This window comes from Maniola jurtina, chromosome 1, assembly GCF_905333055.1.
Source record: "Maniola jurtina chromosome 1, ilManJurt1.1, whole genome shotgun sequence".
Taxonomy (NCBI): Eukaryota; Metazoa; Arthropoda; class Insecta; order Lepidoptera; family Nymphalidae; genus Maniola; species Maniola jurtina.
Genome location: NC_060029.1, coordinates 1,227,711 through 1,245,592, shown reverse-complemented (window position 1 = coordinate 1,245,592; position 17,882 = coordinate 1,227,711). Strand labels below are relative to the sequence as shown.

Below are 17,882 nucleotides of genomic sequence, written 5' to 3'. Positions count from 1 at the left end.
TGGGAGTATTGTGCAGCCTCTTGTATACTGGCACGAAATACAGTTCTATTGATCCCCGAATAAAGGCGCAAGCACATTGCCGTGTTGTGGTATATCGTGATGTGACAGAAGGCGGTCGGAGCTTACCCGAATATCGAGAGTATAGATTTTTTTTATAGGGATTGCCCGCGGCTTCGCCCGCGTGGATTTCGATTTTTTAAATCCCGTAGGAACTCTTTCATTTTCCGGGATAAAAAGTAGCCTATGTCCCTCCCCGGGTTTATTCCAAGTCTGTACCAAATTTCATTAAAATCGGTTCAGCGGTTGGGCCGTGAAAACGTAGCAGACAGACAGACAGACATACTTTCGCATTTATAATATACTAGAGGATGCTCGCGACTTCGTCCGCGTGGATTTAGGTTTTTAAAGATCCCGTGGGAACTGTTTTATTTTCCGGGATAAAAAGTAGCATAAGTCCGTCCCCGGGATATAAGCTAACCCTGTACCAAATTTCGTCAGAATCGGTTAAACTGTTGGGCCGTGAAAAGGTAGCAGACAGACAGACAGACAGACACACTTTCGCATTTATAATATTAGTATGGATGGATTAGTATGGATAGACTAGCGCTTGGCTGCAATCAGACTTGCTGACAAGTGATGATGCTAAATGCTGGTTATTAAATCAGTTTCCTTGTATAGTGTCGAGAGCAAGCCCCAACACAGTTAATGTGTTTGCTCCTATGCCCGTAAGGAGAACGGTTTGTATGAATATTGGGGTAAATGCTACGCTTTGGCTTGGATAGACATAAAGCGCGACGGAATTTTTGCAGTGTGATCACTTTCATATCAGCTTGTATAATAATTTCTGGGAGCCGCTGTTAACGATTCCGTCGCGCGTTATGTGAAAAGCCTTTAAGTATTAGGTCAGGGAACAATATGAAGGAAAAACGCGCGCGTATAGAAATGTTAAGGGAGCGCTAAATCTACGCGGGTTTTCCGCGCGTTTGCTACACTGACTGATTGACATAGCCAACTCATGTTCCGGCTCCACAATCGCAATTCGACAAATGATTCTAATTCGGGCTACGATTATAATTTGGCACTCGCCAAATAAATTGGCCTCACTATTTTGGATACGGCGAATGTTTTGAGTTAATAAGTTCGACAAATCAGCCGGCTAGCAGACTTTTTGACTAGGCACATTGTATTGCTGAATGTGTGGAACGATATGATTGGCCGCACAATTCGCGATATCACTCATTTGCCGAGTCTGATAGTGCAGCTAAATCATTAGTGCAAATGTAACTTCGGTACTAACGTCGCAGAATACGCGGAATTTCCACTCATAATCGAAGCAGAGCGAAATATCGCACCCGAAAATTCTCTTCCTTGTATTTTTCGTGTAGAAATGGCAATGTCTTACATTTTGAAACTAGACCTTCGAGCGAAAATTTGCACGCGTTTTTCTGGTCGCGATTTTTCGTTCACACGGAGGTTTTGCACGCGAAAATTCTCGTCCGTGTACTATTTGTGCAGATATGGCACTCTCTTACACTTTTAAACGACACATTTGAGCGAAAAACCGCGCGCTTTTTTCCGCTTGCGATAATTCGCTAGATGTATCCGGGACCTAATATAAATGTTTCTAAAGGCGGGATTAGTTGATAGACACGTTCTGAGTGAAGTCGTACTCCACAGTGGGTATAACAGTTTGCACGAATTTAAGGAACACTATAAGGTAGGAGTGGACGCCCAGCTCGCCGCCGCTCTCCGTCACCGTTTCTATTATCTTCTTCATCACTTCTGCGTGCCTGGTACATGAAATGAAATGAACTGTATAAGATACAGATCTCTTACTCTTTCTACGTCGTAGTCCCATTAATGAGCGTTGTAACCCCTTGCATCAATATGCATCATCATGTTTAAACAACCTCTAGACAAGGTATTTATAACGAATTTCTGGAAGGTTTGATTCTTCTAGATTCGGGACACCAATAGATTTACCTATTAATTGGTAGAAGCTATTTTCCTGTATAATGTTGGGATTTGGACTATTCACGCTAAAGAAAGACTATTGACGCATTAAACGTTCGAAATAAAACGAATTCTGTGGACTGCAAAATGAAGAAACACATAGCTGTCATTCAACCACAATCGAGCATCAAGGCTAAAATTGTACTCGTGACATGACAGTTGACACATAGAGCAAACATGGCAAGTCGTTTCTCATCATTCTCAGCATGCCAACAAAATACCAAAGGCGTTTAGGGAACTCACATTAAATTTATTTCAATTAAGGCTTAAACGGAGGCTAATAGAAAGGTGCTTCTACACAATAGGTGAATTTTTGAAATTCAAAGAATAGTTTTAGACTTTGCATGCCTGATTATGTAAGCTGAAACATTTCTAATGGACAATATGTACTTTATAACATCTCATTGTAAAAAATGTTTCTGCAAATAAAAAATCTAAAAAAGAAACTATACCTGCACGGATGTACGGAAGCCATGCCGGGGCCCGACAAGTGTGGATGCGCTTCTATTGTGACGGTCTTCTTGGCGTGCTCCGCCGATATGTCTTCGTACAGTGCTTCTACGCCCAGCAAACGGCGATCCTGTATACACATCATTGCCTATTTAAAGCACAGCAAAAACAAATCCATACTAATATTATAAATGCGAAAGTGTGTCTGTCTGTCTGTCTGTCTGCTAGTATTTCACGGCACCATAGTTTCACCGATTTTAATGAGATTTGGTACAGAGTTAGCTTAGATACATCCTGAGAAGGACATAGGCTACTTTTTATCTCAGAAGTTAATAAGTCAGAATAAATTGTAGTAAATAAATAATTAGGTTGATATAGTTTTAATAATATAGTATAATATAAAATTTAAGGTGTAAATGCATGCGTCTGTGTAAGTACTGAAATGAACATAGTAATCTTAATGTAAGTGAACAGTATGTTCTTTTTGAGAATAAATTCTTTAAACCGAAACCGAAATCAAAGAGTTCCCACGGAATGCTTAAAGAGCCATCTGTTTAACGGAGTTATTTGAAATTTGGTACAGAGGTAGCTTGCATCTTGGAAACTGACATCCACGCGGACAAAGTCGCGGGCATCATCTAGTAATGAATATGACTGCCAATCCTATAAATTTGGCAGAGGGGTAGGGTTGTCTTCTCCACTCCTATTGGTTAAGTGTTGTCACTGTTCGTCGGGCGTGGCTTTTTGTACTCGAGATTTTTTTTAAAGAATATTAGTCATTTTTAATCATGACTAACATTCCCCTTTCCCCTCCAACTAAGCGTTAAGCCTTTCCTCTTCAACTAAGCGTCAGGCTTGTGCTAGGAGTAGGTACGACAATAATGCAACGGGCGGGGTTTGAACCGTCGACCTTTCGGTTTTCAGTTCACTTCTTTACCGGTTGAGCTATTGAGGCTATCCAATGAGGTTGTTGGAGACAGTAGACTTACCTCGTCGTAGCCGATGAGCCACAGCCTCGGGGTCTGGTAGTACTTGTCGTAGGTGATGTGCAGGTCGTAGGTCCTGGTGCGCACGATCTCGTCGCCGTCCGTCTGGCGCGGCTTTTTGTCCGTGGCGCGCGGCTCCTTGCGGGCGCTCAGTGCTGTAGACTGTTGGTTCATTGGCAAACTATATTTCGACGTATTTTGACCCCTAGTTTTAACAGCTACGAGTATGTATGGTGTAACCAAAACGCAAGCAAAAACGAAGACAGGTAGTACGGATGATTACTGATAAGATACCATAAAAAAAAAACTATGAAAAAAATTATAAAAAATCCTGTCTTTTTAAAAGTTCACAATATATTGCAACGTTGCGTAAATAGATCACTCAAAGTCAATGCCGCGTCGTAGGTGGGGCATTGACCCGAGTTTTGCACGCTATACAATGCGGGTTTGAAAAATACTAAATCACTAAAACTGCAAGATAAGGCAAATAGTTATTGGCATTGGATTGTGCTAAAGTAATAAAATAATAACGCTAAGTTTTTGCTAGCATTCTGGTTACGTCCTGTATGTTCACCATATCTTCACCACTGCACCGCAATACGTCGGGCGAGTTTCCATCCTTATGTCGTCGACATTCCATCTCCCCGCCCAAGACGTTTTGCGTCATCATTCCTCATACGGCTAAGGTTTGGAATACTCTTCCGGGATCTGTGTTTCCTACCATACAATCCGGGTTTCTTTAAAACAAGAGTGAATAGGCATCTTCTAGGAAAATGCGTACCATAGTCCACATCATTACTTTCCAGCACATGTGATTGTGGTTTAGTGTGTGCCTACAACGAATTTAAAAAAATCTATTGTATAGATATACACGACTAGCTGATGCCCGCGACTTCGTTTGCGTGGATGTAGGTTTTTATATTCCCGTGGGAACTCTTTGATTTTCCGGGATAAAAAGTAGCCTATGTGCTAATCCAGGGTATAATCTATCTCCATTCCAAATTTCAGCCCAATCCGTCCAGTAGTTTTTGGGTGAAGGAGCAACAAACATATACACACACACACATACAAACTTTCTCCTTTATAATATTAGTGTGATTGTGTACATTAAATTACGCTCAAATTACGTACCCACTTGTAGCACAGTAAGATAGTAATTTAGTCAACAGGGCAATTAGGTAATACGTACTGTATGCAACCAACTGATAATGCTGAGTTATAACAACATATAAAGCATAAATATATTATAGCTGTTTATGGCACCAGATGTTATCAGACTGAATTGATTTAAATATAATGTTTATTAGTTCGTTCACGACATCAACTGCATGGAAACAGATTTAATTCCGATTAGCTCAGACCAACAACAGACAGACAAAAAATTTAAAAATTATTTGTTTTTACAGATATTCAATAATAAATAATTAATTTAGTAAAAGTGGGTATGAATAACAGCTCACCTAATTTTTTTTTCGTATGCTAGAATTTACATGTTAGAAATAAGAATAGTTATAGGTAATAAATTATGTAGAATGGAATAATAAATAAATAAATAAATAAAATCGTTTTAATGCAGGTTAGGGACCCATATAAACAGTAAAAAATACAAAATATAATATAAAAATTAAAATAGTTTAAAATGAAATAGTTAGTCATTTTACGTTAGGGATCTGGTGTACCCGTAGCCAGTGTTTATAGAACACATTGTCAGGGGACGCCTGAGCGACGACTTTAAGCATCTTATTTTTAGAATTGCGGACTGTTTCCCAGAAACCCGCAATTCTATTTCGTATAATGGCGTAGTAGTCCGGGACTCCAGCGTCGGCGAACTATTAATGAACTGTTGTATTTGATAGTTACGAAAAAATTAGAATGCAACCAATATCTAAGGTGATTTGCATACCGGATCCACTTCATCCAGCAGGCCTGACTCCTGGAAGTTCTCCATATCCTCAGCTTCATCATCATCCGCATCATCATCGTCATCGTTGTCTGGAGCCTCCTCAGCATCGCTGTCGCCAGTTTCCGCTGCTTCCAATGTCATTTCACATACCTATGGTACAAAGTCTATGTAGTACATTTGAGTACTAATACCCACAGCATCATGCAACAACAGGGCAGAACCATGTGCAATAAGTTTACTCATGTCCTAGAAGGAAAAAGAAGAGTCCTTAGTACATACTAAGGACTCTTCTTTTTCCTTCTGGGCAAATTTCCACACTCAAACATTTCCATCTATTGTGCATGCATGTATATACATATTTACTAATTAATTTTCTACTAGATGATGCCCACAACTTCGTCCGCATAGATTAAGATTATTGAAAAATCCAGTGGGAACTCTTTGATTTCTCGGGATAAAAAGTTGCTTATATCAATTCCCGGGATTCAAGAGATTACTGAATCAAACTTCATAAAAATTGGTTAAAATGGATGGGCCTTCAAAAATCCTGTGATGGAACTCTTTCATTTTCGGGGATAAAAAGTTCTTCCCTTCCCCAGGATGTAAGCTAATTCTATGCCAAACATCAAAATCGGTTAACCTTTTGGGCTGCTAACACACAGACACACAGACAGACACAATTTCGCATTTATAATATTAGTATGGATTTGTACCAGAAAGTTGTAACAATAAAGAGAAAAAGAAAGTAAAAGTGGACAGAGAAGCACTTATTTCTATAGAGATATAAGAGATCTCTATCAGTGACCCTTGGCAGAGCGAAAGGTTGCACTAAATACTGGCAGTCATAACAGATTAAAAGAAACTGGATATTTTGCTGAAATCTGCTATTACTGTGTCAATTTCAACTTTTCAATTTTTATAATGTTAGAACTAAACAGCTGTGACACACAAACATACAGACTGATGGACTGGACATAATATATAAGGGTTCCTTGATTTACTATGGAACCCTAAAAATAAGTCTTAATAATTAGAAAAAGACTACCTTTTCTTCAACAGCGGGTAATCCAGAAGACTCATAGTGGTGTGTGTCTACCCAGCCTCCATCTGCATCATGCTCATCTTCTATCACCTTTTCATTGTCCTCACAGTATTCTATCTGTTATAAAAGAACATTTTTGCACATTGCCATGAAATACAGTGGAACCCCGGTAATCCGGCCCCTGTCTAATCTGGCACCCCTTGTAATCCGACATGCCTATTATTATTGAGTTTACTAAATTTGACATACATAATGAAGTATAATTTGTACTTCAGAGTATGTATAGCATATAGAATCATCTTATCATTGGACCTGTAATTTGTTAGATTACAAGGTACTTCTGTAAAAACATCCAGATTATAGGGGTCTTAGGCAGCATTCTATAATCCGGCAAATCTGATAGTTCAACACTGCCCTGCAAAACTATTGTCGGATTACCGGGGGTCCACTGTACATCTTGAAATGAACAGTACCTTATCTATACCTACCCACCTACTGACTATTCTACTATTGTTTAAAGATAAAATAGGTTTATATTTTGTTTTTTGTCAATTAGATTAAAAATCATGCAAAATTTTTAATTACACATTAGATTGATTATTTTAAAGTAATTCATAAAACAACTACTAGCTACTCTCAAAGATTACAGGATATGAACATGTTTTTAAAGGCCACAATGGATTTTACTATCTATTCTTAGACTCACATTACCTAAAAACCTGTCTTAACCATTAAGAACAACAGGGTAGGAGGCTTGGTAACAACCAAAATCCTGTACTTTTAATTTTAACTTAAAATAGACAATAATACTTACTTGTTTACAGCGTCTATAGCATGGCACGTTTCTGGTGATAAGGAACTGCTTGTCGGGAGGCAGGTAAGGTCTGAGCTTGGCTTCCTCCCCCTTGGCCCACTGCCAAGTGGGACAGTGGTGCACCAGGTGGTCCCCAGCCGCTACAAACTCTTCCGGAGTAAGCACACCAGTTTCATGGAATTTTGACTCCTGGGTATAAAAAATCGTTTTTTTAATACAGTAGAAATTAAAAGTTGATAAGAATAGAATAGGAAGAATACTGAGGTAAATGTTATTTTATTTAAGTACCTACGTATTTTAAAACTTTAAGTCAAAACAGAGTCGTTTAAGAGAGGTCAAGAAAAGGGGCATCAGGATACAACAGTTTATTAAATAACAACTTCAATGCACTGTACACTAGTTGTATTAGCTTTGTAATGCTTTCGCTTGATCATAAATATAGCATGAATGAAGATATACCTTCAGAACTGGCGTCAAGTAGCCAGCCACACCGAGGGCGGTTCCCTTAACCGTATTTATTACACTTTGCATTTTGATATTATTATGAACAACAAAAGATAATAACAGACGCGGATATGTGCCCCAGTTTTGTGTAACAACAATGATTTTATCACAAAAGCCGGACAAAGGAAAAAGGGACAATCCACCTCCTCGACACAGTGATTTTTATATAACTGTCAATGTCAATGTGAGAAATTACAAAGAAACAGCTGTCAAGTGACAGTATAATAGACAAAGTAAAAAATTTAAGCCGATGGGCTGTGGATTTAGGATCATTGCAATCGAAGTCAAACAAAATACTAAAATAGTTAGTTAGATGAAAATAACACCTAGTCTCCAAAGATTATTGTAATATCCCCAAATTGAGAAAAGGGAATTCGTTTTGGTTAATCAGCTGTACTACATTCAAAATGCCAGAAAAGTACCAAATTATTTAGAATGTTTTAAAAACAACCCAGAAAACCTAAGCAAAATTCAAGAACCCAATGAAAACCAATTAAAAAAAAATATTGACATTTTGATCATAGACTAAGGATCGATTTGACATTGACATTTCACAATCACAAGTTCATGGTTTTGTCAAATGTCAAAACAAAAGTCAATTTTTGTCGATTTTCACGTTCACGATTTATAAGTTAATTTGTTATTAAAAATATAATTTGTCGTAGTTAAAACGTAATAGAATGAAAATTTGTTGCTCGTTATTAAAGTTCAAATACTATTTCTAAAGTTTAACACAATGGAAGACGTGTTAGACGAAGTAGTTTCTTCGGAAGATTTGCAAGTAAGTGTGCAACTTGTTTTGTATCATGTATGCAGTAATTCCTATGTAAGATACGTGAGTCACGCTGATTGTTTTAATTTCGCAATGCTTTTTTATAGAAATTCGAAAAGATTTTTCACGAGCAACTGCATCAAGGCAACGTCACACACAAAGCTCAGTTCGAATACGCATGGTGCCTGGTACGAAGCAGATACCCTACTGATATTAGGAAGGTTCGTATTTAGAACATCTACCATTGAAATTAATTTCACACAGTGTATGATGTTATTTTCTTATTGAGACTTACTTGGTATTTTTTATTCAGGGTATACTGCTTTTAAAAGAGCTATTCAATTCCCATGCAGAGGGCAAGAGGGACTACCTTTTCTACCTTGCTATAGGGAATGCTAGGATAAAGGAGTATAACAAAGCTCTGCATTATGTGAAGGCATTCCTTGAGATTGAACCAGCTAACCAGCAGGTCCTGGCGCTAGAGGTGAGTGAGACATGTTCTATATGTTCTGCTCTGTCTTGCTTTAGGTTTTTTGATACAGTCATGTATCACTAATGTTATTTTAATATGTATTTGTGTTGTATGACCTCTATCACAAACAAAGAGTTTATTTGGTAAATAAATAAATTCTGGATGCATGCCACATTCTTGTTAAGGCAGATTTAAAAAAAATCTAAATAAAGAAAAGGAATGTTCAATGATTTTTGAAGAACTTACGATTCTAAAGTACTTACTTTAGTATTGGAGTGTCATGATAATTTTATCATTTTATGTAATATTATGTTCTACTTACTCATGTTTTATCTTATTTATCCTAGCTTAGTATCACACTAATATTATAAAGGCGAAAGTTTGTGTGTGTGTGTGTGTGTGTGTGTGTGTGTGTGCGTGCGTGCGTGCGTGCGTGCGTGCGTGCGTGCGTGCGTGCGTGCGTGCGTGCGTGCGTGCGTGCGTGCGTGCGTGCGTGCGTGCGTGCGTGCGTGCGTGCGTGCGTGCGTGCGTGCGTGCGTGCGTGCGTGCGTGCGTGCGTGCGTGCGTGCGTGCGTGCGTGCGTGCGTGCGTGCGTGCGTGCGTGCGTGCGTGCGTGTGTGTGTGTGTTTGTTACTCCTTCACGCAAAAACTACTTGACAGATTTGGCTGAAATTTGGAATGGAGATAGACAATATCCTGGATTAGCACATAGGCTACTTTGTATCCCGGAAAATCAAAGAGTTCCCACGGGATTTCAAAAAACCTCAATCCACGCGGGCGAAGTCGCGGGCATCGGCTAGTTTAATATAAATGTATCTGTTTGTCTGTCTGCTGCGCTTTCACAGCCTTAGGTTTAACCAATTTTGATTAAATTTGGGATAGAGATAGTTTGCCTCCTGGGGAAAGTCATAGGCTACTTTAAAAATCAAGAGCTAATTTCCACAAGATTCTCAACAAACCTAAAGCCATACAAATGAAGTTATGGGCATCAATCGAGTATATCTGGTGGGAGGCTTCAGCCATGGTGAATTGCCACCCTATGCGCAAAGGTGTGCTGTCAAGCAATTTACTGTTCGGGTACAATGCCATGTAGAAAACGATCAGTACACAGTACAGTACAAATTTAATAAAAGTGCCATACCCCTTCCAAGTTAACCCGCTTCCATCTTAGATGACATCATCACTTACCATCAGGTAAGATCATAATCTAGGGCTAACATGTATTGGAATAAAAAAATTATTTTAAGATTTGCCATGATGGAGGCCTAGTGGCACGTATTCTGTGAAAACTGGCTATGTGTTTCATGCATTTCAGCGCCAGATTAATAAGCGCATGGAGAAAGAGGGTCTGCTGGGGATGGCGGTGGCTGGCGGCGCCGTGCTGGCCATCGGCGGGCTAGTCGGCCTCGGCATCGCGCTGGCGTCCAGCAAGAAATAGCATTTGGCTTTCTTGTAAGTGTTTTTACAATGTCGCCATTTTGTTTTGTATAATTAACAAAAAAATTGTGCTTACTACGCTCGTGATATCGTCGTAGTGAGTGCCGCTTCGTTACGTATATTGTGTAGTATACGACACTTGCTCGCACTTACAGGCCTTATAGAACTTGAACCTGATGGTCTGGTGTTGTATGTAAAAGTATAAAAGGATTTGTCGATAGTCGATCGCGAGTTATAAAGCGGGAGAGAGATGGTTAAGGAAATACAAAATCGCATCTTTCCAGCTACCTGCATCTGAATGGCATCCCTTTATCGATAACAACTTCTGCAGCATTCTCACAACCATACCATGATCGTAATGAAATATTAGTATTGGCTAATAATGGTATTGTTGTCTCTTTCCAGAATGAACGCCCTCGTCGGCGTTCATTACCTTCTGACTAAGAAGAAGGAGAAACGGGACTAGCGGGTCCGCCCACACCATTACACAAAATACGAATTTTCCACACTTGTACACTTTAGATTATACTATGTATGTACAAAACTAGAGTGTATGTACTCTCTTGGACTAAAAGGCTTCTAGATATGATTAATTTTGGTTTTTATAACAGTAGAAACACGATTATTTTGACTGTCAGTCAAAAGGACAAAAGGACATTTTGAGTTTTAAGAGTATGTAAACCAAAAGTGTCGCTAAAATTGGCGTAAATCTGTGAATTGGCTCAGAGCACATTGGAGAGTTTGTTTACACCACAAGGGAACAAAGTAAACTACTTTATCTCACTAGTCATACAAGCCAAAGACTTTCCATTAATAAAAAAATAGTCCTTGTAAAAAAAAAGGTGTGGGAATTACTTTTTGAAAATGATTCAGCACAAGGTGTACCCACATCGTGTAGACCTTTTAATCTATGGCACTCACTACTTGCATTTTACCTAAAAACTGGCACCACCATAAAAGATGGCGAATTTAAAACATCTGATCTATTTGGCGGCCATTTTCGATGGAAGTAATGTAGGTACGTTACTTCCGTCCGAAAACATCCGAGTTACTCTCGAGCAATCTTTCGAGTACGCCTGAAGAAGTTTTACTGAAAAAAAAGTAATGTAAGTATTCTAATATATTATTATCTCTATATTTTTTACAGATTTATGCTAATTATAGTGACACACTTGTACACTAAAAATTACACTCATTTTCTTATTTTGCTTTATGGCTTTTAGAGAGCTAAATTCCGATAGTTAAATGCCCAAAAAAGGTAAAAAAGTCAATGTTATCATTACAAAGTATAAGATAAGCTGATGCCAGCCTTTGTGTTATAAAAATATTTTCTTATATCCACAAATTTGTTTATCGCAGCTGTGTCCATTAGAAGTCCAGATAATTGGGTTTCTACTTTATTTAAAAATGTAGTTTATTTATTTTCTAAGAATAAAATATAGTAATATATTATGTGATAAAATATAACATTAATATTGTGTAATTTATTCTAATAGCTATAGGCTTCAGTGTAGTTAAGAGTATAATGTGAATATTTTGCAAAAATGTAATTCCATTTAATAAAATATGGTTGGTTTTTTAACAAATCTTTCTTTTTATCCCGGAATTGACATAGGCAACTTTTTATCCCGGAAAATCAAACAGTTCGCACGGGATCTGTAACAACCTAAATCCACGCGGATGAAGTCGCGGGCGTCAGCTAGTACTTAATAATTCAACGTATGAGTAATGTATGTTTCACACTGGTTTCATTGTTATTGGAACTACAGAATGATCGCGATCTAATGTACACCCATCCTAATAGTGTGAGTATCACGGACATTAAAATTCTTGTTGTAGAAAAAATATGACAGTGGTGTTTAAAAAAATGTAAGTACATATTTTCTTATTTTTATCTTATTGCTCGTTTAATATTTATATAATCACTTTTTGGTTCGTCGAATTCTACCTATTTTTTGTAGTAGAAAATTAAAATAGCTTGTATTATGGCTACAAATTAAAACCACAAAGTTTTTCAAAACAATTATTTTTATTATCTTGTTTTATTATAATGTAGTGAAGCATACATCTAGTACACTAATGTACAATGGCAGAGGCGTGGCGTTGTTAAAATTAAAAAAAAAAAACTTAGTTTTAAAGGATACCAACAGAGAATATTTTTGTACTAATTTAGTTTTATTTAATGGTGGCAACTGGCAACACTAAACATACAGTGTAGTGCGCTCAGCCTAGCTTGATGGTTGTTAAACTAAACTGTTAATGCCACTAAGTGATAAGTGTTAATAAGGCTAAAGGCACATTAGCAGTGAGTCGAAGCGAAGTTAATCTTTTCTACAATGTTTCAAAGTAGACTGAACTGTAAATTCACTACGTAATATCCTTACTCGTGTGGAGCAAGCGGGCACATTTGCGGAAAATTTTCATTTTATTTTTCACATTTTTACATTACGTCGTATAAGTACTATACAACCCTCTCTTCGCTTACATGCGATAATGTACCTTGAGCCTTATTGTGTTCATTTACCAGCTGGGTAGATAACGATATCGTGAAGCCATTTCAAAAGATAAATAAAAGTTATAAAATATTTTCAATAATATATTTTGTTTTATAAAAGAAACCGGATAGTTGTGTATAATAAATGATTAATTTCACATAATTGAGTGCGTTTTAGGATATCTGACAACATTCACTTGGAACAAACTACCAAACGTTCCTAATAACAACCTGGATAGTTTAAAATTAGGGACAAATCTAACACAAAGACATGCGGATTTCCGCTAAAGCCACCGCCCAAATAATCTGAAAGGAAATTTCGCCTCGGTTTTGCGATTAGATAGTAAGTACACACGAACAAAAGGTTGCCAAAACTACGCAGACGCACGGAAAAACGCGCGTGAATGGCACTCTTCTTTCAAATACGCATTGAGGCGGAATTCCGCGCGAATTTTCGCTCGTGGAATTCCGTTAAATTTGTCTCTACCCTTAAACAAATCATTAAATAAACTACATATGAACTAATGAATTAAGAAGACTGAATTCTATATTGTGCCTCTATGATAGAAAAAACATTGTATTAACAAATAATCATTACTCTTTCAGTCAAGAAAAAAGTACACAAAAAAATAAAATAATGATTGTCATTATTTAAAACGCTCAGCTTAATTCATATACATAATTAATAATAATTGCAAAAAATAATGAATCTTATGCAGACTAATGAGGTATAGTCGGGGGACTAAAACAAAAATTGATAATGCTACCAATTCTTTTGTACACTAAACTTCCCTGACAGTACAAAAAACTAGCCATCCCTTTCTAAACTGAACATTGTAATAAGGAGGATGGCACTAGTATTACTATGGTTGTCATAAAACTACTAAAAAAACAACACTTCTTAGTAGGATCATGACAAATAGACTTTATTTGTCATTCATCATTCAAAATAGATTTTTCCAAATATATATTTGGGTAAACTAATTATTATGCTTTGTAAATTAAAACTGCATCCCACTTCTGAACTTTTGTCCATTAGCCATAAAACTTGCAGAAGTCAGGTGTTGTTTTAATGTCAATATCGATTTTTGAAAGGTTTCTCTTCACTTCACGTTACTTGATAGACTGGCTTATTGTAGTGCCAACCCAGCACAATGCACTTCGTCAATGTCGAGTAGCTTGAAGGAGACACGCAGGAGATTGGTCGGTAAAAAAGGTTTCTCTTGTTTTCCATTGAAAAGTAAAACTTTGCCAGATCTAACTTCTGCAAATTTTAGTGAACACAACCTAATTTTCATAAGTTTGGTGCATGTTTGGTGTACAAAAGATTAGCAGTCATTGCCGAACTTTGAAAGTTCAAAAAGGTAACTAAACATACTTTATACACAATACTAAGAGCATAATGATCGACTTAAAGCCCTAAATATCATAATATCTCCACTGGTATATAATTATATAGTATAATCAACAACGAATGAGACGATGTTCGAAGTTACATCGCAGTTTCGCTTATGTCAGGCATTACGGATTTTTTATCTAGTGACAAGCATAGAGCGTTATAAGAAGAAATCTGTTAAATTCTTTGTTTAATTACAAACCCACACAATCAACATAAACATATTTCGTTTTATATACGATAAACTAGAAGAAAACCTCTGTCCAAACCATACAAAAACGTGCAGTAATATTATTAGTATTTGTAATAGAAAATTAAAATGAACTGCTTTGAAGATCCTCGGTTGGTCTAAAAATGGATGAATAGAATAGACATTTTAAACTCTTCAGCTTTAGGCTATCAATAAAACAATAGAAAAACATACAGGAATAAGGACCTTTTTTTTTGGAAATCGGTTAAAATGAAGGTAAACACCTCCGATGTAACTTCAACACTGTCCGCTATATTTAACTTGTGGTATGCAAAACTGTGTTCTGAAAAAATATATATTTCTTAATCACATTCTGGTAACTGACTATTGTAAAGTGTACAGTGCTTCAACGACTATGTACCTGCGTATATTCTAAACAAGTCAACCTTCTATAACGTAATGACAAAAATAAGCACACTTCTCTCGTCTAAACAATCAAAACTTATTTACATTCAAAAATAATAATTACTTACTATGGCAACACCGTTAACTGTCAACAAGGTTATAGTGGACCCAAACTAGCTGCAGAACTTAACCGTTTTAAATGGTATGTTCTCTTGCCAAAGAAACGAATCGAAAAGAGCGATGTTAATCAGTCTATCTCACTTACACAGTATAGTGTGTGAATGAGACAGAATGATAAACACCACCTTGTTCTGTTGGCACGCGTTATGCGTACATTTATTACATGAAATGAATAAACGAATCGAAAAAAGCGGTGCTAATCAGTCGACCTCATTTACACAGTATACCTGTTCATAGCGTGTGAGTGAGATAGATTGATTAGCGCCGCTTCGTTCCGTTACCTAGTACGAGTATCTAGTGTTTAGTAACGCCGCTAACAGATCTGCAGCTAGTGTGGACGCACTATTTTGTTTAACGCAAAACCAAACTGACGCAACCCGTCAAATCTCACTAACTTACTAAAAAATAATATTCAATCAACCCGTAGCACTTATTCTACTTGTATTATGCGAACTTGTCATCATCCGCACCACAGATCTTGTATTACGAAACTTGTGATTGATGTAAAGGTACGCTTGCACGAGCAATTGAATTCCGCAATTCCAGGCAATTTAGTCAATAATGACGTCACGATCACATGAAGCAATTTGCGGCAATACTCAGCAATATTTAAAATTTCGAGCAATGTATGCAAAATAATTGCTCCAGATTGATCAATAGATAAATTGCCTGTAATTGCGGAATTTTAATTGCCGGTGTAACCTTTACCGTCGCAATCGTAATTGCCTGAAATTATTATTATAGCACTATCTATAAAACTGTATTTTTCCAGCCTCGGGTTACGCATTGTATCAAAGTTTCGTAATACATGAGCACAGTATAAACGCGCTGTCAAAACTGACAGCTACGGTGTGGCAAGTCGGAAAACTCAAAATCTCCCATTCCTCTCACATAAAAAAGGTTAAATGCTTCACCTATTGCTCTAAATTCTTAAATAAAGTGAATCCTAACGTTTGGGAAGTAAATATTTTTTGTGACTCGCTTACAAATAATCTTACGATATACTAAATAACTATAACATTGTACTCTAAAAAATATGTATAATTATCGAAGGCTAATATGAGATTGTAATCACAGTAATGTTATTCAAGTAACGAGCCCACATCATTACAAAGAATATACTCTTTCTCAGTATTGTATCGACTGTCGAGAATGACACCTGCCCGCGAAACGACTTTTTGCTGGCTTTACAGCTCTGGGTTCTGGCCCTTTTGTCAAAACAACACAATCACAATCTGTAAACTACCCACTTATTTACACGAATTCGAAGGCAACATCAAGGTATACTTTATTTATTGCTTTTGTTTCTATTTGTTTATTATTTATGTACTTTTATATATCACCACATTATGTACAACGCGTCAATACGATCTCTTTTCATTATGTCGAATTTGAACTTTTTTTTAAATATATTCACGAATCGCTTGAGAATACACAGATATATGAAAATACTTATCCTTGGAAAATATTCAGTCTCAAGGCAGTAGATGTTGAGTTTTAAAACACTCGTATTGCATCGTTAACTCTTGCAATACGATATATAAAATCAGCGATTCATCGAACGCACATCGATAAATATTTTTAACTTTAAGCTCTGTTATATTTGTTCGTATACAAAGATATCTTGTTTTCTCCTAAATATATGTATAGGTGCATATCCATTCGATATAAAGGTAATATGTTACTCGCTACGGTCGTGACAGTCTAATATTTCTCTAGTGAGTGCGTTTCTCTATAAAAAATAAAACGGTAAAGATATATTATCTACGGGCAGCGCTGAACCACCTAATGACTCGCGTAATATTTTACCTACGATATACTCTATATAGTATATATAAATGCAATCTGCAAAATGCATAAAACAACAGTTATTATATCTATAAATTGTATAAAATATTAAATAAAATCTATTGAAGTGAGGTAGATGGATGGAATTTCACAATTTGTGTGGATTTTTTTATATAATGTCGCCTTATTGGCCCGAATGTTGAGGTAGTTGGATGGAATTACTATGTAAGCGGCCCTACGTGTCAGGGACCTCACATATACGATAAACTTACTACTCACTAGTTATTTACTACTAAACAATCTCACAAGTGACGAGTCGACGGTATAGCTGCTACTGTGTACGCGGGTCGAACTAGCGGCCTAACACCTTCACAAGGAATATACCATTCGTATGTAAACGCCGAATTCTTCCACAGTTCCACGTAAAAGATCGACCCAGTCCTTAAAAATGTACATTATATCGGTCAATGGCACCAACGACATTCCACGGGTCAACAATAAAACCGTAATTAAAATGAATCAGCTAATGACGTAACATAACACTCAAGCACCGTTTCAAAACCATCAACAAAACGTAACAGTTCCACTGGAAAACTAGTTCACAGCATCATTTCATGAAGACGGGATCTTGTTGTGTTCGTCCTCGGAGTAGTCGCCTTCGTCTTGTCCGCTGTGCTCCTGATCCTGGTCACAATTCCCCCTATTTCTGTCATCGTCATTGTAACCTTTGTAATAATCCTTATTCATGTCCTTGTCTAGCATGTCTTGCTTATCCGTTTCCGCTTCACTGATGCTGTCGTTCCTCTGTCTCTCTTTCCCCAGGTCCAATGGTTCGTCCGAGTCTCGCATGATGTCGGGTTTGCCCATGTTCTCGGTGTACTGCCTTTGCATTTGCTTTAAGAAGCGCTGGTGGGCTAGTGTGGTGGGCGGGGGTGGTAATGATCCCATTTGCGGTGAAGGTTCGTCGTAAGTTTTTCTGTCCATGTGCATTGCGTTGATTTGTGCCAATTTTGCTGCGTTCATGCCTGAAACAAAA

The 17,882-nt window shown here is 37.3% G+C and overlaps 3 protein-coding genes and 1 long non-coding RNA gene across 8 annotated transcripts in view; 2 read left to right on the top strand and 2 right to left on the bottom strand.

Moving 5' to 3' along the window:
* The first annotated feature begins 829 nt into the window (after window positions 1–829).
* On the top strand, window positions 830–16,500 carry LOC123865735. The gene is made up of 3 exons (XR_006796037.1): window positions 830–970; window positions 4,103–4,104; window positions 16,488–16,500. It is a non-coding gene; the product is annotated as an uncharacterized LOC123865735 (long non-coding RNA).
* LOC123865701 (ubiquitin-like-conjugating enzyme ATG3) lies at window positions 966–7,889 on the bottom strand. Its single transcript, XM_045906913.1, has 7 exons — window positions 7,668–7,889; window positions 7,209–7,397; window positions 6,398–6,511; window positions 5,353–5,502; window positions 3,453–3,611; window positions 2,466–2,593; window positions 966–1,790 (listed from the first exon to the last, which is right to left on the bottom strand). Exons 1-7 carry the CDS (start codon window positions 7,737–7,739, stop codon window positions 1,637–1,639), a joined length of 966 nt encoding a protein of 321 aa, XP_045762869.1. The 5' UTR covers window positions 7,740–7,889; the 3' UTR covers window positions 966–1,636.
* On the top strand, window positions 8,304–10,928 carry LOC123865728 (mitochondrial fission 1 protein). The gene is made up of 5 exons (XM_045906945.1): window positions 8,304–8,493; window positions 8,592–8,705; window positions 8,798–8,968; window positions 10,272–10,408; window positions 10,799–10,928. Exons 1-4 carry the CDS (start codon window positions 8,449–8,451, stop codon window positions 10,392–10,394), a joined length of 453 nt encoding a protein of 150 aa, XP_045762901.1. The 5' UTR covers window positions 8,304–8,448; the 3' UTR covers window positions 10,395–10,408; window positions 10,799–10,928.
* The window catches only part of LOC123865578 (protein abrupt), a 30,885-nt gene continuing 23,801 nt past the window's right edge, over window positions 10,799–17,882 (bottom strand). For all 5 annotated transcript variants that reach the window (XM_045906707.1, XM_045906698.1, XM_045906713.1 and 2 more), the window contains exon 14: window positions 10,799–17,871. In XM_045906707.1, the coding sequence (XP_045762663.1) occupies window positions 17,459–17,871 (413 nt within the window). In that variant the 3' untranslated portion in view covers window positions 10,799–17,458. The remainder of the gene's footprint in view (window positions 17,872–17,882) is intronic.